Raw genomic sequence first — 24,211 nt, forward strand, 5'->3', positions numbered from 1 at the left:
GTGAAGATGTGTGGATCAGTCATGATCTGCGTGCACTCACAAATGTGTAGGCAGGTGATCGAGTGATTGAGTGCGTGCAGTACATGTTTGTGAGGCTGTGTAGGTGGTGAAGAGCTTGTCAAAATCTGCATGGCCAAACAAACAAACGAAAGTCCTTCTGTGCAGCGTAGACACATGCAGCAGATACTCTTGACCTGTGCAAGAGGCTTTCAATGTTCTAGCCTGTCATTTACGTTTTCCCCAAAAACACAGATACCAGACAAAAAAAAAGGTGTAAAATGACCTTTTATCAACATCATTTTGCACTGCTCTCGGGCTCGGATACACAAAAGTGTTTTCTACTGTTTCAGACTGAGACTTCCGGCTAAGTTCCGGCTTCCATTTGCTTAAATTGTTCTCCTAAATGGCGTGGATGTAATTAAGAGATGGTAATTAAAAGAAATGTTTGAATAAGTAGGAGAGAGAAAATGTGAGGGATTTGTAAGGGTCAATGACTACATAAAAAAAAATTGTAGCATATGAATTTTAATCAAAACAGAAATTTCAAACAAACGAAAGCATACCACCATCTTTTGCATAACCTCTTCTAATGTTTAGATCATGAAGCCTTTTTAGTTTGCAGTACATTTCTCGGAGTCAGAGGGCAGAAAACAATGTTTTCAGAGGTTCAGGAGCAAACAACGTAAACACTTGTAGTGCGGTATTGACTGTTGTAAAACTGGACAGTCCATTCACTGCTGGCAAGATCATACAAGGCCAATTTCAAAGATCAGAACGCTCAAAGAAGCGTAACATTGAATATGTTGAGCGGGTAAATCAAGTTGCATGTCCAAAATTACAAAAAAAAACACTAATGCAAACATTCTGTAAAAAAACCCATCCACAGCTCACTTGAGAGCGATCTAGGCATCGTCGGGTTTGTCTGCCGGTGGTCCACACGGTTGGAGCATCTTCTCCATCAGGTTGAAGCGGACTCTGGCTTTGCTCTCGTTCTCAGCTACGGAGAAGTAGTTGAGCAGGTCAAAGTGTCCCATGTAGGAGCAGTAGGAGTCTCTGTGCTGGTTGACCAGCCATTCCCACTTGCTGGTGTCAGCGTGTCCTGTGCCGATGTACTTGGACTGAAGATGCTCCAGCTGACTGTGGATGTTGTATCTGTCCGTCATTCTCACTGAGAGGAGATGAGCCCCAGAGGCTGTGGACAAAATATCAGTTCATGAGTCCATGCTGAGGCTAACTGAGTTTCAACGCTGCAGTACTATTTTGTTTAAACGTTTAACGAAACACCTGTTCAAATCGACAACTTTGTCACTAAGACATTGGAAAACTAACTACTCTCTATACGTTTGGGATAGTTCGTTCAATTTAACCGTAATATACACGTTTACGAAGGAGCCGTTAGCATGCTAACAGTGCAGCTAACGTTAGCTGCATAGATGTATCCTGAAACCGCAGCTTATAACTGCTCACTTGACTAAATATGTGTTCGTAAGTGATCACTTTATTTTAAAACGCAAAATAGACTTACTCGATCAAATGTGAGGGGTTTAGAGAGAAGGCTGAAGATGAAATTCGCTGCGTCTGAATTTCGTCACAATGCAACTGAGACTTCCGGTAGGTTCCGCCTTTAAAAAGAGCCGGGGAGAAACAGAGTCTGTGAGTCTATAGGTCCTCCTCTCCAATAACTATTCAAATGTGTTTTCAGAATAAGCACAGTGTGGCCTTGCCCTGTTTTACCTGTCTTGATAATAACCCACTTCGGATAGAGAACTACAGAGACATGAAGCTAATCTGAAAAAAAGTTTTTCGAGGAGACATAATAAATGCTGTTAGGCTTTTTCTTTGGCATTTCCATTTTACCCCCACGTGTTCAAAATGAAGTTTTAGTCAGAGTGTATTAAATTCTTGGCCATTTAAAAAAAAAAAGAATTAAGGATGCTGTTTGGCAACTTGTTTCATAATTGGACCAGCTAAATGTTCTCCTGTCAGGTTTTTGCTGACCAGGCTAGCCATTAACACATAACACTATGTTCCAGACATAACATAGGATCTATACTGAATGCCTTGATTCAGCAGGTTGGGGTAAATATATCATTAATAATGCAAAAAATCCAAGCCGTTACACACAACTTGGTTGATTGATGCCTTTAGTCATTAGGCGACAAAATAAAAAACAGCTTTGGAAAACCTGTTTTCTTCAGCACTTTTTGTTTGATAAAGTATGAAAAAAACAGAGTTTTAATAAATGTGTCTATGTTCAAATTAAATTGTAAGAAAAAAGTGCCCTCGAGTGTATTGAGGCAAAGGCCATTTCTTGTTTCTTATTAGAAACAGCGGCGTGGAGGGAGAACCAGAGGGGAGGGGGGGCCAATAGTCCTTCTAATAGGAATCAGGGCTGTTCTCAGCAGACACCATCCACTGAGTCAGGCTACCATAACAAGATGTGGTACATAAAACCCTCATCAATTTAAACGTTGTAACAATTTGCTGCCGTTTGACAGGAAAATTACTGCTTCTTCTCCCTCTAGAGCCATGTTGAATCATTTACACCATTTGTTTTCCTAGCTCTCCTTGGAAGGCACAAGGAGGAAATCTGCCTGAACATTCAGCAGTCATGGTGGGAAAGCGACGAATAGAAACTACAAATCCAGAGAGAATCATAAAAGCTTTCTGGGATAATGTATTGCTATCAATAGTACATCAATGCAGTCAGAGTTTTTGCCGCCGACATGGTAAATGCTGGACATTTAATTTGATAAAAGAAGTTTAACTAAAGAAAAATCTTCCATCTTAAACACGATCACATCACTGAGCTTCACCTTCAGCTCGGTCCCATGAGGACTGCTGCTCATATTGATTGTCTGTATGGCTCACCGGCTCAGGAGACAAACACACAAGGAAAGTGAAGGATAACCGTGATAAGATAGGAACACTGCACCATTTACAGGGATAGAAATTTCATTTCATTTCTGATCACATAGAAGGAATGAGGTAAAAGAGACCTTATTAACTTCAGGGACAATTTTATGTTGTTCTGATGCCATTAAAGAGAAAAAGCCGAAGTGCTCAGAGGAGCCTTTGTTATTTTCCAAGGCACACCTTTCTGTCTTTATGGTAAAAAATAGAATCTCCAATCCCTCGGTATAAGAGATACTACACACACAATAAGGGAGGCAGACAGGAAAAGGTGTATGGTTTGCATCTGGATGATGGTAAATACGCAAATATACGTGTGTCATTATTCTTTGTAAATCTCCTTGTGAAGGAGAAGAAATGACATTGAAGAGGAGACGAATGAGTTGTGCATTTTCGTTAGGCTTCTATTTTAAATCATCTCCATTCTCTGTGTGGGACTGTGATTTCTGTTACCATGACTATTTTGAGGCCAACGTTATTATGTTCTGATCATTGGGAAAAGAGACAGTTGGGAAATTCTGTGGTGTTACTGCAATAGTATTGGTTTGGGATCTTTTTTTTTGTGATATTTTTGTACCTGAATTTTTTTCAAGATTTTTAAAAATCATTTTTCCACCTTACAGATTTTTTCATTTTTTCCAAACTTTTTTTGTCCCATGACATTTTTCATACGCAATGTAGTTTGACTGTTTTTAAAATATAAATAACAATAATAAACATTAATTTTCACCCCATAATTAATTAATTAATTCCTTGCACGAGACGTTAGATCATATTCAGCGTAAATCCTTTTTAGTTATTTTCATTTTTACAGGTAGATGTAGTCTTTTGTCACTTTTTTTGGGGGGGGGGTCTACATTTATAATAAAATGATAGTCAGTGGTGCAGCATCAAACTTTGATAGCCAGCCTTACAGTCGGGAACAGCAGAGCACTAGCTGGAGGAAAAGCTAATGAAATCAGGTGGATGGATGTGGCCTGACTGGATCGCTCCGGTCACCCACACTCCCTCTGAATGATGCCGTTGTAAGAAATGCAGTCAGCAATACTCGCAGTGATTTAAACAAACTGCCTGAGATGAAGCCATTCCAAACTTCCAGGCGCTAGAGGTAGATAGAGAGGAGAAGTAAAAAGGAACTGCACCGTGCGGGGTCGTTACAGCAGCGGCTAGTTAGACGGAGGACGAACCGAGGAGGCTCATTGGTCAACTTTCAAACTGCCGGTTTTTGCTGTGTGGCCGTGTGGTGACTGGAGGCCTTGAAGGACTCAGCGGTCGTTTGCTCACTGATGCATTACCTTGATCAACTGACTGCTGGGTTTTCATGGCTTGTTTCCTGTCTGTTTTCTCAGGACCATGCAGGACTTTCGTTCCGCCCACAACATCTCGACGGCATCACCTCCTGATCCGCTCTGAACCACGCCGGCAAAAGGCAACGTTCCCCTCGGTCGGATGATGGGATCCAGTTAGCAATTCATCTAAGGTGTGAAACAGCCCGAGGAAACTGCTGCTCTGTGGCCGTGCTCAGTTGCAGGGGTGTCAACGCTGCCGGGGCTTAAATCCAATTTGGCCCAGTTCTGAACATAGAATCTCACTCTTTCTTGGGTATCGTGTCTATATCCACCTTAAAACTCATTATTTTCTCCCTTGGTACTTGCTAGGTTCAGTCAAGCTCCCGGTTAAAGCCCTAAAAGATGAAGCAAGATTGGGAGCACCGCGTGATTTTCTCAAATGAAGGAATCACATTTCCTGTAAGTACAGATGAACTTGAAGTGCATCTTGCAAACAGCATGTTCCTTACAGGGAAAATAAATCAGCCATAGCTCATAAAACAAAAAAAGGCTTTGCGGTAATATAACTTTGGTTTGGTTGATTAGCTTAGCATCGGTCGATCAGCGTACCAATGTCACGCGCCGAATTGGAGCATTGTCTCTGCAGAAAGAGGGGACATTCAACGGCACTTGTTAATAATCGCTGCGACAGCAGCAATCATGCTGCCAACTCCGATAAGGCGACGCCCGTCTGTCCGACGGGGATGGAGAGGAAGGCGTGTGCGCTGACATACGCTCGGTGATGCGCACGCGCCCTCCTGTGAACACTGCTCAAGCATGCGTGCACATCCAGTCCCCAGGTGACCTCACGGTGAAATCTGAAGTTAAATTCTACAAGAGCAACTCAAACTTTAAGAGTTTGTTTGGAAATCCCTTTTTAACGATCAGAGAATCAAGGATTACTTTCATGTGGTCCCCAGTAGGGACCACACGTCCAGCGCGTGTCCAAAAATTCTATTTTTCACAATTCATTTGTGAAAATGGTCTTGCAGAACAAAACGTTTCATTATTACAAACTTGTTTGCCAGAGAGTTTATTTATGGATTCATCTAAATGTTCAAATGAAATCAGATTTAATAAGGAAAATGCCAGAATGCAGGTAGGACCGGGTACAGTTGAAACAGCAGACAAATCGACAACGAGACAAAGAACACACAAAAGTAAGACACACAGGGAAGATTCAGGTGATTGGACACAGGTGGAGACATGAAGGGACAAACCAGACAATCACAAGGGAGTGAAAAGCACAGTGAAGCTAATCCGCGACACGAGAAGCAAAGAAATGCTTTCAACGAATGATTCGCTTTTTATTGCTTGTTATTTGGACTACCGATCTCTGATTTTAGAAGGAAAGCTGTGTTGAGTTTCAAGTTGGGAAAGGAAGACATACTTTTATCAAGTGCAAGAAAAAAGGCGTTTGTTGAGATTCAGAAGTACATTTTATTCCATACACATGAATAACAACTTTTATATATGCATCATGTTACAGATTGTTGTACATAAAGTGTCTTAATATTACATTGGATGACATTTACAAGTCATGATGTGAGTTATGGAGGCAAGCGGAGGAATAAAAGGATTATTCAGTGGTGGCACGCGTACTGATCATGGACATTGTTAAATACATTTCATGTAAATATATGTAAACTTTGTATCAAGGCCAATTGTTCTTGAGTATTTGTTTGATTTTTTTAGATTTAATGGTAGATGAATATGTTTTATAAATGCTACAGTGATCGTTGCTAAGACTTTGTAGCTTGTGCTCAATAAGAAATGAATTTAGATAAAAGCAGGCTTTTATATAAATGTTTAATCTATTTTAGATTTTTGCACTGAGACTCTGCGTTGATGATTCTTGGAAAAACAAAATCAAGCATCGGTGGACTTGCTAGCATTACGTGTATGGGATTGAAAATGTTTTTTCCTCCTCAGAAAACCCAGTTCAGCGGCTGAAGTATCCAAACTGTGTGCTTTTTACTTGTGTTAAAAGGAGTTTAAGGTCTGAAATATCTGAGAAGACGTGAAACAATTCGACTGAATCGTGGATTCAGACCGCTGAACTGTTCTTTCACCACTTTTCACAGAACATATTTTTCATTAGAGGCCTGCAGGTGATGCTCGGCGATTTAGCGTAACGCCTCCTCTAAGACCACAAGAAGACCAGAGCACAAAGCATGAGGGCTTCTGTTGCTCAGTCACAAGCACTTACCCACTTATCACAGCCTGCAGCATTTCAAAACACAGAAGGATGCTTCTTTTGGTCCAGATGTGGCCACATGTTTACAGACTTTTCTGTTGCGGGTTTGGAGAACTTGAAAGACTGAAAATAAGAAAAGTCTACTTTATATTCTTTAAAAATGTGTATCAATCTGCTATACTTATTAGCGGATAGAAATATGTTTGTATGTACAAAAACCCCCAGTTGAAGTCCCAATAATTTAAGATTTTACACACAGCAATGTTATAATGCATTAATATGCAACTCTTCAGCAAACAAGGCAGAATCAAGACGATAAAAGTTACTTTCAGAAGCACAATAACTGGTGCACCATGTTTTAGAGATCATTTTTGGATTATTATGATTTCCCGTTCATTCAAAAAAAGCAACAGAATACTTACACTATTTTACATGGGAGATCAATACAATCATGTTCAACCGTAAACACCGTACAAAAAGATACGCAGAATATTGAGTAGAGCTTCTGTAAAGGCAACTTGCAAGTGCAGCATACAGCACGACACGTAAGCACAAGCGATTCTAACGGTTACCACAGAGTTACAATCCTGCTCAGACGAGAGGAGACTTTGTGAAAGACCACAACTGCTGTTATGGCTGTTAAGCTTCACCACGTGCCTGTAGCACCGTACGTCCCACTATGTGCCACAAAAAGAAGGCTCCAAGCGGCCGATGCATCCTGTTTGCTGTTCCAGAGCCTCCACACCTCGGCACAAGCATCCACTGTGACAAACGGCTGGTTTCCCTTCCGGACAATCAGAAGTTTGTTAAATTCTGCAGAGAGAAGGGCACGGGGTGCTCCACTGCTTGTCTACATTGCGACAAGTCCAGTAAAAGGGTAAACACTTTTCTAGAGAGACACGATGAAAGGGGAGGCTGGAGGCTGGAAGGGGGAGTAAATGACAACAAAAGGCTGGTGGGGAGGAGAGAGCCCGTGTGTCAGTGCACTCAGCCTTCTTGCAGAGACCAAAGCCAACTCAGTATAAGGAGAATGGTGCCGATAGGCTTAAATCCAATAGAGAAGTTGGATCAGAAGCCCGATTTGTTCTGTGAGTGTCTTGGCATGACGCCTCCTGTCCACGGATGTCTTGATGTGGTCAGAGAGCCATCGAGGCTTCGGGCATTCGGAAGTCCAAAATCAAATTACAGACCCGTTACCGTCTCTGACGCCGTCATTTTACTAGTGTAAACAATTTGAAAACAGCATTTCTGCTGGAAAAAGGGACATTGGAATCATTGCAAATAGGATCATTAATTGTTTTTTTTACAGTCTAGAGAATTACAGCTGAGGCTAAGATCAATGTGGCAGCTTTATTAAGAGCAAACGGAACAAAACAGCATTATAAAAGTGGATTTTTTAGGTGCCTTTTATTGATTTTTCTATACACTAGTCTTTGTTTAGTGCACTCTTTATTGTTATAGTGATAATTATAATGAAAACTAAGTGGTAATAGCCTTGATGCCCAATTTTGTGCGGAAGCTTCTTAAATTAGAAGCAGTCTTGTAATCAAGGTTTGGAGTCTTTGGGATCTTGACCCATTTCTGGATCTGTTTCATAGCAAAAGCCTCAATGCAGTTGGTACTGACGCAGTGCTGCAGTTTAAATGCTATGTGACATCAAGTCTCCGTCACGCCTCTTTTTTTATGCATGTGTCATTTGCGTCTGTGCGGTCAGAGCCCCGTGGTGACCTGCGTGACCTCCGAGCTGAAATCGTCGTTGGAAACGCCGCCGCAACAGTGAGAGTCCACCGACGACCCCTCCAAGGCTAGTCATACCTGAAGGGAGGAGTTTAAAGAAGAGGATGTTATTTATTTGCATTGTACTTATATTTAGACCTTCGTGAACGCTGTTCAAAGACACCTTCGATGCAGATTGATACCAATGTAACGTCTGACCGGGAAAAATTTGAAGCTATATTTTTAGCCTAGCATCGCTTTGCAAACAAGTGTCTGTCCAAACGTCTTAATCAATTCATCCCAAGATACACGTAGTGGTACACAGACAGCAGCTACCTGTTGATTGGACCGGTCTGCTGTGTTGGCGCTGTTGTGTTCGCGCTGTGGGAGCTTGCGGCTCGTCACGCCGGTCCGAGACGAGTTCTGCATCTCCAGCGCAGAGGGACTCGGGGTGCAGAACTCACGGAAACAACGCTTGAAGTTCTCGTCCAGGTAGCCGTAAAGAAGCGGGTTCAGACTGCTGCAAGAGGCAAAAAACAAGGTAACGGTTAAAAAGCTGCACTGTAATATTTCGGTTATTTGCAGTATAATGCAAAAATCCGCAAATCTAAACTACCCAAAAAAGAATCAATAGCATTTGATCTAAACTGTAGAACGTTCTTATCACCAACACTTTGTATTGTACCTCCGCCTGAAACATTACGACAAACAGTTTCAATGGGCCGGTAAATGTATTTGTCTGAGGACGATGCGCCTTGCAAACCTGTTGGTGTATCCCAGGGCGATGCAGAAGTGCCAGGTGATAGTCTGCAGCGACGAGTTGGGGATATTGATCAAAGCTGTGATGATGACGAAGATGTGGATCGGGGTCCAGCACACGATGAAGACGGCCACCACCACCAGGACCATGCGGGTGATTCGGCGCAGGTTCCTGTCCTTCTCCTGTGTGAGTGAAGAAGCTCGGAAGGTTTAGTGTTAGAGACACTAAATCAATATGACGGGAGAGAATCAAAAGACAGAGGAGGGAAAAAAAGAAAAGCGCTTTAAATGAGCAGGAACATTTCGTGTCTGTAACCACTTTGATGTCCCATATTTATGAACTGTAAATGAACACACCTTCATTAGCATACGCACATGTTTTTAAGCCAGCGTTTAGTATATTTTCTTAAAAATATTCCTCTTTGTGCATCACTGCCATGAATTAAGCCCAAACCTCGGGCTTAAGTTGTTTTTCCCTAATTGCTTCCTCCCGAGAGCAGTGAGTGCATTTGCATTTGCATGCGAGCTCTGGGCAGCTTTGTATTTTGCTTCATTACTCTGTGAGATGAAGCAATTAGTTATTGTGTAAATATGGCCGGCCGACCCGTACGCCTGAGGTTTCTCAAATCCCTTCAGCTTGAATTCTAAAATCTACATTCGGATCCAAATAAAATCATACGGCACAAAAACAACAGCACAGAATGACTCGCTTCGTTTGCAGAAGTTCGTTAAAGGAGTAGAAATCTGTCGTGACCTGTGACCCCGACAGCATGCGAACGCTCTTCAGCCGCAGGATCATGAGGCCGTAGCAGACGCAGATGATGAGGACGGGCATGATGAAGGCGAAGATGAACACGCAGATCTTCAGCAGGGTGTCCCAGTACCAGGAGGGGTGGGGGAATATTAGCATGCAGTCAACACTGCTGGAGGCTGTGGAGAAGGGGGGGGCAGATATGTTAGCAAGTAAATACAGATGCAGCTATTCATTACTTCCTCAAGGGATATTTCTCTTTTTGCTTATTTTCACGTTTTTAGTTTCTTTTAAACTTCATGCGATTCATAACCTTGAACAAACTGTATTCAGAGTTTCAACTAATATAATTGCTTTCAGTAGTTACATAATAAATAGTGAATGGTGACTACCATCTTTTCTGTCTTCTCTCTACTGTGACGAATCTCTAATGAAACAAATATTAACGTCATGTCTGATATATAGTAAATAAATCTCTTATTACCGCATTTTCATTGTTGGATTTCTCTCTGCGATCTGTGCAGTCGGTTCTATTAGTCACCACCGAGGCTTGTAGCACTTAAATGGTTATTTGGTGCAACAACACAGAAAAAACGAAGCAACTGCTTTTTTATAGAGCCTGCTCGAGTCCACAATTGCTCTTTATAACTGGAATGCAGTGAACGGACTCAATTAGTTTTCTTCCTGTTTGGTGCTTAGATTTCTAGCAAGACCTTGTAGAACTCATCGAGCTCACCAAGGACGCCGACATGCGTGTTTGCTACATGGATGCAGTATTTTTACATGATTGCTCTATTTGATTATTTTTCGTTTGGAAACGTTGGGATTAGCTTCAAGAAAATTTCTCCGAAGCCAATTCTAACCTTCTTCTGTACGCGGCGTATGGAATTATACATCAGGCTCTGATTAAGAAGAGGCCTCTCACGTGTGCACATACTTACGAGTGACGGCGGCGGAGGCCAGGAACATCACAGGCAGCCCGATGGCCGAGGAGAGGATCCAGTTGCAGACGTTGACGATTTTGGCGTTACGCGGCGTCCTGAAGTCCAGCGCTTTGACCGGGTGGCACACGGCGACGTAGCGGTCGATGCTCATGGTGGTCAGCGTGAAGATGGAGGTGAACATGTTGTAGTAGTCGATGGACATCACGATCTTGCACACTATGTCCCCAAACGGCCAGGTCCCCATCAGGTAGTTGACGCTCTGGAACGGCAGCGTGCTGGTGACCAAGGCGTCGGCAAAGGCGAGGTTGAAGATGTAGATGTTGGTGGCGGTCTTCATTTTAGTGTATCTGCACAGAAACCATGGATTTGTTAGGAGACACCAGTTGCTCCTCCCTAGGAACGAGACCCAGATCGACTCAATTAAGTCTTTTTGTAGTTTTTTCTCTGAGTGGTCGCTGGGAGTCTTTTGGCATCTTCTGTGTCTCTTTATTACTAAAATCTAAATTACTCTGCAGTAATTTATCAGTTTCATTTTGAGTCAACGCTGCTTCGTATGGATATGACTGCTACTTAACTGATGTAAGTATTTTTCAAATTTAATTTAAGATAAAGTTTATAGAGGGAGGACTCCTCTCTTATACCTCCCAAACTAGAAAGAAAAACACAGTGGTGTGAAAATATCACATCCACCAGTAAAGTATTAAAGTCCCTTAATGTTATGGCTCCTGAGCCACTGGAGCAGCGCCCAAAACAACCTGGAAATTATCCAGAAAGTAGCAATAAAGACCTACATAAAGAAGATGGCACTACAAGGACGCAAGTTGAATGCCAACAAATGATTGCAATGTGTTGTTCTTCCTGCACAAGAAAGGCCTCAGTGAATAAACACCTTCCTTTTGAGCAACAGTCGCAGAACTTGGATGCTACTGCGTGTGTGTTGCAATCATAGCGGAATGGGCCTCGTGAGCCGGATATATCCCCACGATGTTCTGTGAATTATTCAGGCTCGTTTTGAAATAGCAACCGCCGAACCGTTTAATCAGTTTTAAAATAATCCGTCAACAGGAGTAAAGTCCCAGATTCCTTGAGGTTATAGAAACACACCACAATTAATCCCAATATCATAATATTCCAAGATTGATTAGGCTCACACGACCAGCTCTACCAACCAGTATCACAATATCAACAGGTTTGGGGAAAAGTTACATGTTCAATAATGCGGTAATATCTTTAGAGTAATCTGGATGGACAATGTGACAATAATATTTCATATCGGAGCACTCGCCTCAATATTCCCAAATCCTATTAACCGCAGATGAGTGAGTTCATTAAATTTTGATTACCTCTGACTGTGGTAGATTAGTGTGTTTGTTATTTCAGGCTTCGGGGGCCGAGACACCGTGAGCTGCAGTGAAAGCCGTCACCCTGCACAGGTAATTTCCAACATCCTAACAACAACAGCGCCTGTCTGAAGCTCATATCGACATTGAATGGCCTAATCAAAAAGCTGATTAATTAACACTGTTTTCAGCTTCACCTAGATCACCCACTGTTTCAAAACGCTCCGATTACATAATATATATATATAAATATATTTCTTTATCCTGTTCTGAAACATGATGTATTTAAAAATATACAGTGGAATTAAATATTTAGTGGAAATGAATAGTTAAAGAGGCACTTTTTGTTAAGATTCTTGTTTTGATATTGTGTTACAGGCAACTTTTCCAACAATACACATTGTGTGCAAAGCACAATGAACAATAAACAGAGGTCCTCCGCCCGAATTCTACTGGACTGCCCCTTCTGATAGTGAAACTAGCCAACAGAAACGTTTTGTATCACAGCGCAGTATTTAGATATCCAATGCATTTAAATGAATAAGACTGACGCTGATTTTCTGTTAAATACAAAATACTAAAATGAGCGGCCAAACATACCTGGATGGCCGGTGCGCAATTGACTTTAGGTCTGATGGCAGAGGAATATCTGGGCCACTGACTTCCTTTGCTGCACGCTGCTCATTGTTTACAGTCCTGTGAGCAACTTGACAGTGAAGCCATAGAGACAGACGACATAAGTGACTAAACTGCACTTAACAGGAATCTGCTCAAAAACGACCTTGATTCGGTGGTTTCCTGGACCACTGAAGCACGGAGGTGGCCGATAGATGTGCAGTAATGGACCTTAAAACCATGAGAAACAGTCCTTTCAGTGAGATCATGTATGCATAGCCTTCCATAAACCCATTAGCCGCGAGTCCCACCTCGGGCAGTGAGATGCCTTATCATTCCCTCTGTTCCTCATGCATCTTTATTTATGCTTAAATCAGAAACCGAAACCTGATTTGGTGACATTAGTAAGTGATCCCTGTGGAAAGTCGGATAAGAAAATGCTTTGGCAAACCATTGGTTTTATTTTCCATATATTTTAATCCTTTCTTTTCTTTCCTTTGCATTAAATAACGCTATATTAGGCTATAATAATTGTTTAAGACCCATTAACCCAATGGCGGAGTTTTGGGTAATGTGTAAATAACACTAAATAACTGAAAACCCATCTACTGTTTTGAATAGACTCGGATCGGCTGATGCTTTTCGGTAAATCAAACACCCAGTACGAACACACTCGAGTTCGATACAGAAACACTTTAGACTGAAGTCAACCCACATGGGACGCGGCTGGAGTGAAAAAACATGGATGTGCTTCACCATGGCAACAGCAGGGTCCGAAAAAGAATGATATTTACAGACTATAGCAGGACCCCATGAACACCAGTGTGAGCTTTGTTTATCTTTATTTGGAACAGACTTACTATATTTCAACAAATGTCAAAAAGAAACCCGCTCCCTTCAGGTCAACAGATTGAAGCAGCTCGCTGTTCCATCTTTTTTTCACGGCAGCGGTCACACGGCGAGGCGAACATAATTCACCGCGGGTCTGTGATGCGGTGCCGGTGCAGGTGGAGCCCTGCGTGTAATTCATGGGCTCCTGCTGGCTGCAGATAAACCATTAGGGCCTGGGTGCCGGAACAGAGGCTGCTCGTGTGAACAAACATCTGGATGCCCCGGGCTCTGAGCATTAGCTCTGTTGGGGGGCTTGATGGATGGAGCACGACTGTGTGCGCGTGTCTGAGTGTCGTGCATTTGTTTGTACGCAATGATGGTGTCGAATTCAAAAAAATAACCCACCATGGCGTCTACCACCCTGTGTTATCTTGATGTGTATATATATATATATATATGTATAGGCTATAATCACATCGTACAATGATATGTCAATATTCATAATATAATTCTAATAGGCGAAGAGAAACCAGATGGAACTAGACGTATAGATAAAAATAAAGGGGATTCATCAGCGTCAGTGATGTCATCATCTGGGACCACGAACAAGGTCTGAACTGAATTACAGTTCGATCCTTCCAATAGTTTTAGAAGTATTCAGTCAGTCACAACCAAAGAAGAGGACCGACGTTGCAATGCAAAAAGCCCCGTTGTCAGCGTGAATAAAAATAGTTCAATTCAATCAAGTTCAATTCAATGTGAGGACAGAAAAGGTCGGGATGACTTAAAGGGTACATCGTGTTGTATTCTTTATTTGGCACTTGATGTTGAATAAATTGTTGAAATGCTCGATAGAATAGTGCCAGCAAATAATTTAATATAGAATCCAAATGCAAGAGGATACTTTTAGATTCATTAGCGTTAATGTGTTTGCAAACAGCGTTTCCATTGAAGCAAATCCAAAATGTTGTATTTTTTCACCTAAATCAATGGAAGTCATTAGACACCGCTAGGAATATGCAGCGGCTTTGAATGTCGGTAAATGGCTCCTAACGCAATGTCGGAGGCCGTGGCAAATTGGTGGAGATGTGGCACTTTGACAGTGATAGAAAGGCTCTTAGAGATGTCTGAAATGCATCGCGACGACACTCTAAGCTTCAAAGGGCCGACACGTAAAATATAAATCGGCTCAAAGGAGAAGAAGATAGTAATGATGAAAGGCAGTATTTCTAAAATGAGGCAGAAATACCTTGAATTTTAGGCCAAAACATGGCTCAATACTTTACTAAAAGCACACAATGAAGTAGAAACACTTTGAGGCTTCCGTCATAGGAACTGTGTTGTCATAGAAACTCTCAACCTTGAACACTTGGTTTCCAAATTTGATGAAGAGAAAAATAGAATATTTAACAACTGTTCACTTTGATAACGAAAGTAACCAAGCACACTTGTTATTTTCCTCCGTGCTAAAATGTCTGCTGGAGTGAAGGAGGAAGAGGAGGGTGTGGTGACACTCGTCCTCTCAGCCAGAAATACCTCAGCTTTTTGGGAAAGTTGCAACGTATTGCACTGCTTGCAACTAGTCAACTAAATCCATACACAATTACGTGAGTGCAATTTGTATTATACAAACTAAAACATCAAAAACAGCCCATTGAGATAGTTGAAATTGTGATCAGATTGTGGTTGCTCTGAACGTGTTTTGCCCTCAGTAGGAGTTAGAAAAAACACTCGAGGAACTTGGCTCTGTTACGAGCTGCTTGAATCTAGAATGAAAAACACTTCAAACGGCTTCCAAATGGGAAAATTGGTCTAACAAGGCACAATCACAATCCAGCCACCGTTGCTTAGCGCTCTGCTCATTTGAAAATTACTGCCCAGTTTGTTGTTATTTCCATCACTCGAAATACGAGAAAAGGAAACGGAAAACCAAATTTAGCCAACAACATTGTCCAAACTATGCAGAGAAAAATCTGCGTCACCCTCTGGAGCCTTGAAATGCCAGCGTCCATGACGGAGGACATGTTTAGCCATACCTGTCATGGAGTATGAAGAGCAGAATGGGGGTAAGAGGGTGATTCAGCTGTGATTGACAGATGGATAAAAGAGCCGTGAGCACCCATAAATCATCAAGCAGAGAAAACACACAGAATCTGTCTTTTGTTCCCTCGACTTTGGTTAATCATCGTGCCTTTCGTGTCGTCTCGAACTCCCTCAGATAAATACCTTTTTAGATTTGACCCGTGTTCCTAAGCATCCACAGCAACCTTAATGAAACTGGTCACGAATGAGGGATGTGGTCTTTCTAGGTCTCTGTTGAATCCAGTAAAAAGAACATAAGACAAAAGACTTCCTGTTAAATCCAGACTGACAGGGCTCTAGTTCCCCGGCACTGTCCAGTGGCGTTACACACACACACACACACACACACACACACACACACAGGCTAATCACCTCTCTACACTTGCTACTCATAATTGTCACCCAACTAGAAATGAAGACTTTGTTCCACCCGACTGTGAGGGAGGAATTCAGAAGGCGTTCCATGCAGAATACTCTCCTCTCCTCAGTCTCTCACTGAGCTGTCAAACTCTTTTCTTTCTGCTGGATGCTCAGGTCAAACATTTCCTCTCCATTATGTGATCATCAGAAGTTATTTTACGCCCAGAGTCAGTGCTCTAAAAGCAAGTAAACTGCAGCATGAACTCGGTCGCTTTTAACGAGCCGTCCACTGGTTATTGCGACAGAAATCCTGGACGGCTGCAGGTTCATTACTGCGCGGCGGAAGGAGACGGACGCCGTGAGCGTCCAGGAAGGAATTCCAGCTCAGGGCTGCTTATCTTCACAACTCCTTTGTGTTTACCTAAAAGAAACCAACAGGCCTCGGCGTGTGTCAGCCTCAATGTCTGCACAATTACGTACCTTTTGCATGCATGTTGATGTGAATACAAAAGGATAGTTTTAAAACGCTGTCATCAAAGAGCCGGGTTGGTTTTTATGCAATGAAAAGAAAGTTTCTGCATATGGACAAGCCATTCAACAAACTCCATGTTAATTGTAATCGGTAGTAAGTGTGTAAACCTCTAGGAATTTAAAAACAGTTTGGCTCTTTGTTTTTGCAAGTGGGGCTGATTTAAGGTTAGTTTTGGTAGCCTGTCAACAAAAATAACAGATAAGCATTTAGTTTTTCGCTAAAATCGTCCCTAATGGCCTCAAAGAAATATCTTTGTAAAGCGCATCAATGTGAGTGATGACGCATTGTGAAGATGCTCAAGATGGTCTCAATTATAAAAGTATACATCTTTAGTTTTAGTCTGTTATATATAAGCCTTTTCCTTTGACTGTTAACCTCAAAAGGCATTAATGTTCTACCAAAGGTTTTATCCCCCTCAGAACTGTACAGTAAATATGTGGATGTCACTATTGTTTCACAGGATGTTCCTGTGCAGGATTTATTGCAGGTCATTAACCTGACTGTCGACAGCACATCAAAAGACTTGGGTTCAGTTGTTTGGAACTCAGCCTGAGACACATTTGTCACGTCGGGACTCGGATGACAAGAGAAACCATTAGAGGTGAAGCGATAGTGGGAATCAGCCCCGCGGAGCCCATTGCCTTTGACGCTCATCATAACATCGTATGTCATGTGACCGGGTTCGGGCACAGATGTTTGGAAGTTACTCTAGCATCACAGAGCCGGCTGGTGGGAGATTTCTGGAGGGGTATTGGAACCTTTAAAGTTCACATTTTATTGTGCTGCTACACGTGGTACTTGCACCCATTTACTGCCTGCCGGCGCAGAATTCAGCTTCGGGCGCTGGATGTGGCCAAAGCTGCCGGATGGTGTATCGAGGCATGTGGGGGGGGGTTGAGGAGGGGTTGAAGTAATTTTTGCAAAACGCCTCCCAGTGTTTCCATGGTAACAGGAAGCACTCTGAACTGAGAGTCCTTGTGGAGCCCAGCAGTTTGCAACCGATATTTCCGATTTCCGGATCTTTTGCTCGTGTTTGCTTGCTCACGCAGGTGGACGTCAGTAGGTGCACGTTGAACCGACGCGCTCGATGGCTGCGGGGTTAGTGTCAGGTGAGGGATCAGGCACCCCTCATCCCCCCCCTCTAGTGTCGCCATCCATCCATATTCGAAGCCGCTTATCCTTCAAACAGGGTCGCAAACAACCATTCACACACCTGCGGGCGACTTTAGAGTCACCAATCAACCCGCTCCCCAGCGCATGTCTTTGGACGGGAGGGGAGGAAGCCGGAGTACCCGGACTCCACACAGAAAGGTCGGACCTTCTTGCTGTGAGGTGACAGTGCTGACTACTCAGTGCATTCAAGGCCACGACTGTAGAGTGAGAGTTCACGACTTCCATTTACAGTAAATATTCGCTGTAAAACTTTATTTTCCAAGTTTTCAAGCTGGTTTTATAATTTTATAGTTTTCTTTCTTATACCTTGATCTAAAATCCACAACTTCCGTGAATGCCTGCACACACACACACACACACACGCACTGCTGGTTGAGTCAGTACCATTCCATCACTGTTGAGAAGAGGCACGTAAATGTTGGCCTTTAATCGGTTCAAACAAAACAGTCTAGGATGAGAGAGCTCGAGCTCAAGTTTTGTCCCTCGCATCTATCATCTGCTTTGTTGAAAAACTACTCTGGAATACATCATGCACGATTGTATACCAACTCATACATCATGAGCACTATTGTACCTCTGCCAGACAGCCGGAGACATAAATTCAATCCTTAAAATGATGCTGGTGCATAATTTATACTTCTAAAGCGTGTTTCACTTCTGTTTGCCCGCTGCTCTCACTCCACTTCACTGGAGTGGGCATATTTCACAACATTTAAAACCCAAATATATTAAAGTGGTTGTTTTATAAGTATTTTTTAAAAATCAATATTTTGAGTTGCATTGCAGTGTTTGCTACATTTTGAGTGTTATTTATTACAGATTAAGAAATGCAGCAGAAAAATAATCAGCTTTCCATCTGAACCCCGAAGGGCAGCGAGCTCCTTAACCGGAGAGTTGACCCTGCACTGACCCGCATCACTGGCATTGTAAATGAGATTAGCATACGTAAAGAAAGCACGGGCTCCTCAATACTTAATCAATGATTTGTTGCACCACCCGGTGAGGAGAGACCCAAATCAAACACACCCGTACACGCTTTTTTCACAATTCCGGTCAACGTTGTGAAAGTTGAGCAAAAATTCATCCTAAAAGGTTAATTTCTAAAACTTGAAGGGCCCAGTGGGACGGAGAGGCCTGGTGGACCGGTTCAGACGCAGAGAAACTGAATATATATTATAAACTCAGAGAAAGTGTGTTGCTTGGCAGAGTTGTGTTTGTGCCGAACACGCAGCATGCAAAAACTTCACAGGTTTGTTTGTGGGGTCCGTACTGTCTAAACTTCTTTATGCTGCTGTTATTCGGATATTCTAAGCTACTTTCATTTCCCGTTGATTCTAGCTCTCCAAAGCAGTGGTGATTTGAATTGATTTTTATCCTAATTTGTGGTTAATTCTACAGAAGCCACAATGAGGGAAGTGGTTGTATATTAAAAATTAAGAAGTTGCATTCACAGGCTGCAAATGTTGGTTTACGGAAAAGGACTGTAATGCTTGTTTAGACATTAGTGGTCTGTGGTCATTCAAATTTATAAGCCCATTAGCCATAATCCCATTATCTAAATCTATAATTTGCCTTTTATATTGTAGCATTAAAGTGGTTTCCAATTGAATAGTTCAATCATATAACATCGTCCTCATATACCCTCTTTAAAATGACAATACTACACTATCTTTACACAAGTGATTTTGCTTTTACCTCAGTAAAATCTATTTAAAGCAACAGTGCTTGTACTTGAGAAATGTGTTCTAATACTTTCCATCCCGACGGGGCAGATTTGCTGTTACTCATTTTAGGCAGAGAGCATTTGGCACAGATGCGGAAAACTTATTGCATTCACGTCTGCATTTTTATCAAAACAGAACTATTTTGGGGAGCACTCAGACTGAAGGGGATGATGTGTGCAGTCTGGCAAAGGAGAATTTCCTCAATGCTGCATTGTGTATGTTCTTAGAGGTTATTAGAATAATAGCTGTAGCAAAGTAAAGATGGTTTATTACAGCAGCAATGGAGATGTAAACCGAATGTCTTCCCTCCTTTTAACAGAGATTTATAATTGGTGTCATTTTAATTTCAAAGCCATTGAAGCAGCTGTCTGACAGGTTGAGTTCAGGGAACCACTTCACTGGTTATATCACACCTCCAAAAAGGCAAATTACAAGGACGGGGGAGAAGGTGGACCAATCTCTCTTTCATCTTGGGCCTCCTCAGCCCCCTCAGTGCTCACCGTCAATCTCTCTCCTCCACTGGAGTTCAGCTCTTTTCTAAGTTCGTCGCTCACCTTCTTTGTCCTCCTTCTCTTCCTCCCATCAGCTGGAAGATGCTCCTGTAGAATTACGTAGCTTCTGGAGGACGGAATCCATATAAATGGACGATTTTCATGTGTAATTGAATGCACCATTGGTGAAATCTACCTCAGCTGATGTTATTAGCCCGATAGTGCTGCTTTGGGTGGATGTAAATGTATCTTAATTCAACACAAAACTATATATAGAAACGTATAGATTATGTGAGACCTTCCTCAGTTATTTCCACCTGCAAGCGTTTTTAGTCAATTTGCTTCTTAAGGTTAATGTAGTTTGTAAAAGGACTGAGATCAGCAGAAAGAAATTGGCCAGTGATTTTATGTGTGCACCACTGATCATGTATTATTATCTCTTACTTCTTATGACAGGTTATTAAAGAGAATAAAACCCCTTCCCGTAATGAGCTCTTGCTTGACATTTTTTTAAAACACTTTGAACATCTATTAATGAGATGTCGACACGATTCATCTTGAAATTGGCCTGAGAGGAACGACATGTTGGAACTTCTTTTAAGTTATTATGATAGAATAGCACTCAAAGTTACCAATATACTGGTCTTTCGTACAAACCAGTCATTTTATAGTTGAGTCTAAAGCAAGACCAAAGGTGAAAACTCCCATCTAAGTAGAATAACCAAAGCCCCAAACAAGGCACTGAAGACGAGCAGCATCTGCCCGGATTCATTGTGCGTGATGCTGTTGTGCCGCGGTTTGTTTACCACACCAGTGTGACCAGTAGACTGGGAACATGAATTATTCCTCTGTTGTTGCTTAAAACACATTTCGTCCCCATTCCCTCACGTGGCAGCCTTTTTTTTTCTTCTTTTGCGCGCGCCGGAGAAACTTCGCCGCGAGGCTCGGAGGCATTTTACGCACGAACGGCGAGCCGAGCTGGCAGCCTTCTAAACACAGCATTCACATGGTCTCACGCGCACACGCACACTTTTGTGTACCTACAGTACGACTAATACGGCAAGACAGCAACAGGTCGCCGTAGAGTTCTTCCTCACGCACAGTTACTAAGCGTAAAAGTGCCACGCGGTCTCACCTGACGATGATGTACATGACGAGCACGTTTCCCACCAGCCCCACCACGCACACGAGGGAGTAGAGAGCGGTGATAACGATCGCTATGATCACCGGGTTGGCGTCGACCTCCATGATGCCGGTCACACCGCGATTGCCGTCGCATTGCGCCTCCGCGAAGCCCGCGCTGACGTTGTGGCCGTCGGTGAAGTTCCCGCAGAAGCGGCCGCTGTCGTTGCGCAGCACCGGGAGCTGGCTCAGGTTGTTGGCGCTCTCCATGGTCCTCGGTGGAAGGGTTTCTTTCGGTTGTAGCCGTGGGTGCCGGTCGGGGTTCGCCCGTCTGCGGACTCGGTTGCGGCGACGCGCGTCCTCTCTCGCGCCAACTGATGCCCCCCCCCCACCCGACGCGCCCCCCGATGGGTGTTTACGGTCGTAACGTTGAATCTCAACTGTGTTGAAGAATGCGGCGCACGTGCACGAGTTTACTAAACGACCCTCGCGCGGCGCGGAGATCCTGCACAAAAGAAGCGACGACGTGAAAATGAGAGTTCGCTCCCTTCACTCCTTCCTCGGCTCCTTCCCCTCTTTCCTTTTTTTTCAAAAGCTGCTCTCTTTCCTCTTGCTCATTCTTGGCGAAGCCTTCATTTCACCACCAGTTGTACTTTTCTTGGTATCATCTCAAACGTCATCTTTCTCTCCTCTCTGTTTCCTTCACCAAACATTGCTTTTTCCTTTTCTCCTTTCCTTGTTCCTCCTTTCCTTGCCTTTTGTTATATGGACAGTTTTGCAAAGCCTTTTTTCATTGAATAGCACATCACAGCTAATAAAATATACATTATACCACTAGATTCTCCATGTATTGACAATGGACTCCTAGCAGTTCATGTTGTATTCAATGAAGAAACGCCAGAGCATTAGTTCAATAGAATGTAAAACATGGCGAATAATGACAGCAGCATGTCTCCTGCATGGAGACGGTAATGGACGGTGCGGAGGAGCCCGGGGATCGTCTGTCAAGTTATCCATGTGTCTACATGTAGCGCTTTGATGAGTCCTCTCACTCCGGGTTCCTGTGCTGTATTCTAATCAGTGCAGCCGAGCGAGGGAATGCAGCACAGTGTAAACCCAATGGGGATTGATTTTAATCAAGATAATGTCCCTGCCTGTCTCATTACAGTTTCAGAGTGGCGCGGAATGGGCAAAGATCATTTACTAAACGTGCTGGAGGCCCGTTTGGAGTAAAACTCCTCGACATGAGAATAAAGTCATTATTGCGAGTTTGTTTTTACAGTCGCTTTAATCAACAAAATCCACACATGGAAAAACAGCTCATTCTATTAGTGAGTTGGCTGCAGAGACGGAGGCTTTCTCGTTGATGATCACTCTGAAGGCACAGCGAGGTTTGCAAATAACCAACAGGGTTTCATTCGGGATGTGACGTTACGCTTTTTTGCTTTTCACATTTCTGAGCTCGATGTTTCACCAACAACAGGCACCGCCTGGGGGGGGTTTCATGAACCCTCTTTTCACTGAGGTCAGCTTCCAGTTGTACTGTGTTTTGTTCTGATAATACAATTCAACAATGTGAGACCAAGAGGCGCTACAGTCCATATTATATAACGTAAAGAAGGCACAGATGGAATGATGAGTTTGAAGGAAATGTTCCGATTTCTCAGGTCCGTCTATTAATATAATAGTGGATTTCACAGCAAGGAGACTGTAACACTGGAAAATACTCTTCATGTGTTTGACTCGTATCAGATCATTTGTTAGTGCTCCTAGTAGAACATTTGTAAAGGAGGGGAAATGTTGGGGCGGGATACTCGGTTAAACAACTAATATGCAATCTTCCTTCATGATTAAATAATAAAAAACATTGCAACCAACCATGTGAAAAATCCAAAATAATTACAGCCCTGCTTCGCAGATGCCAAAAAGATGAATGATTACAGCAGCCAATAAGTCTTCTAATGTACACGTGGGAATGTGAGCATCATTTTAAGACACATGAACTCAGATATTTACAACAAAGACACTTGAAGAGAGAAGCTGCTGATGATCGGTGCTTTAGAAAAGGAAAATTAAAGCTAATGTCATCGTCTTTACTCCGGAGCGCTGATGTAATGTTTGTGTAACTCTGGTGTGGTGAAGCGGTTGCATTTCAGAGAAGCAACATCTTCAGGTCTTCCACAGGTGAGCCGTGTGTTTGTTGCGGGGTAACCGATGCCCCCCCCCCCCCCCCCCCCCACCCTGCAAACGCATTTAGCATACGAGGACAACCACCATAGCAACATGTTAATGGAATTACTCTCTAAATGTCATCTGAAGAAAAACAGAAAACATTTTTCGCATCTATTCTATTTGATCCATTATGCCTATATTGCCCGGGATGCAATTAGGGGGGTTTGACTGGGGTCGCAATGACCCCAATGCATTTGTATTTAAAATCATAATTTAAAAAGGAAATCATTAAGAGAGGAAACAAATATACTTGATGAAATCTGGAACATTATTTTGTATAATATTTTAAGTTTTAAGGTTATTCCTCATTTAATTTTATTTTTCTATGAAAGTCCGGGAACATGTCAAAGTCTTTTCAAAATAAACCTCTGGTTTCACAGAAAACAGTTAAATTAAGTAATCTAAATGAGTTATTAATCATTTACTTAGAATTTATAAATTATCTTATTAATCGTCTACGGCTCTTCAAAGAAAGGAAATACAATCCTAAAATATTATTAACTTATTTAGAGGTGAGTTATTCATGCATCTATACATATAAGGATTTAGATATTTATGCTTCATTAATGTCTATCAATATTGTAACGCAGGATTAATTCAGGTAGTTTGTTTTTAATTCAAGTATTTGAAAATACTACAGTCTATTCTCGGTTCTTCATAAGTTGAGAAGTCTAAACATCATTTTCTTCATAAAGAATATCACAGCCTTGACATTCCTTTATATGATCTTGCAAGTTGCGTTTGAAAAAGTTCTTGAACAAACAACGAATGATTAAAACTGGCAACGTCCCGAGCACAGAGACGTACGCACCAGTTTACCAGAAGTATTCTCCCAAAAGACAATGCTCTGATTCCTACCTCCTCGGAAAAGACAAATATTTATCCCATGGTCACATTGTATTTGATCCAATATGTTTCATCCTGCAAGGTTTATGCAGTTAACCGTCCGAACTACAAAGGAGCTGCAATTGACGGCTTTTCTTTAATGTCGACAACACGATGGACAAAGGAGGAGACCGGCAACTACAAGACAAAGACAAAATCTAGAAACAATAACAACTCTGAGCCAATTTGCAGCTTTTGTCGGCTCAATAAAAGTCC

The 24,211-nt window shown here is 42.4% G+C and overlaps 2 protein-coding genes across 2 annotated transcripts; both read right to left on the reverse strand.

Moving 5' to 3' along the window:
- Positions 1–509: 509 nt before the first annotated feature.
- Positions 510–1,680, reverse strand: sf3b5 (splicing factor 3b, subunit 5). The gene is made up of 2 exons (XM_040178906.2): positions 1,526–1,680; positions 510–1,192 (listed from the first exon to the last, which is right to left on the reverse strand). Exon 2 carries the CDS (start codon positions 1,161–1,163, stop codon positions 903–905), a length of 261 nt encoding a protein of 86 aa, XP_040034840.1. The 5' UTR covers positions 1,164–1,192; positions 1,526–1,680; the 3' UTR covers positions 510–902.
- Positions 1,681–5,657: 3,977 nt separating this feature from the next.
- oprm1 (opioid receptor, mu 1) lies at positions 5,658–21,510 on the reverse strand. The gene is made up of 6 exons (XM_040178905.2): positions 20,892–21,510; positions 10,606–10,955; positions 9,668–9,843; positions 8,918–9,096; positions 8,491–8,674; positions 5,658–8,253 (listed from the first exon to the last, which is right to left on the reverse strand). The coding sequence occupies exons 1-6, from the start codon at positions 21,146–21,148 to the stop codon at positions 8,248–8,250; spliced, it is 1,152 nt and encodes a 383-aa protein (XP_040034839.1). The 5' UTR covers positions 21,149–21,510; the 3' UTR covers positions 5,658–8,247.
- Positions 21,511–24,211: the final 2,701 nt, after the last annotated feature.

Source organism: Gasterosteus aculeatus, chromosome 6 (genome assembly GCF_964276395.1).
Source record: "Gasterosteus aculeatus chromosome 6, fGasAcu3.hap1.1, whole genome shotgun sequence".
Lineage (NCBI taxonomy): Eukaryota > Metazoa > Chordata > Actinopteri > Perciformes > Gasterosteidae > Gasterosteus > Gasterosteus aculeatus.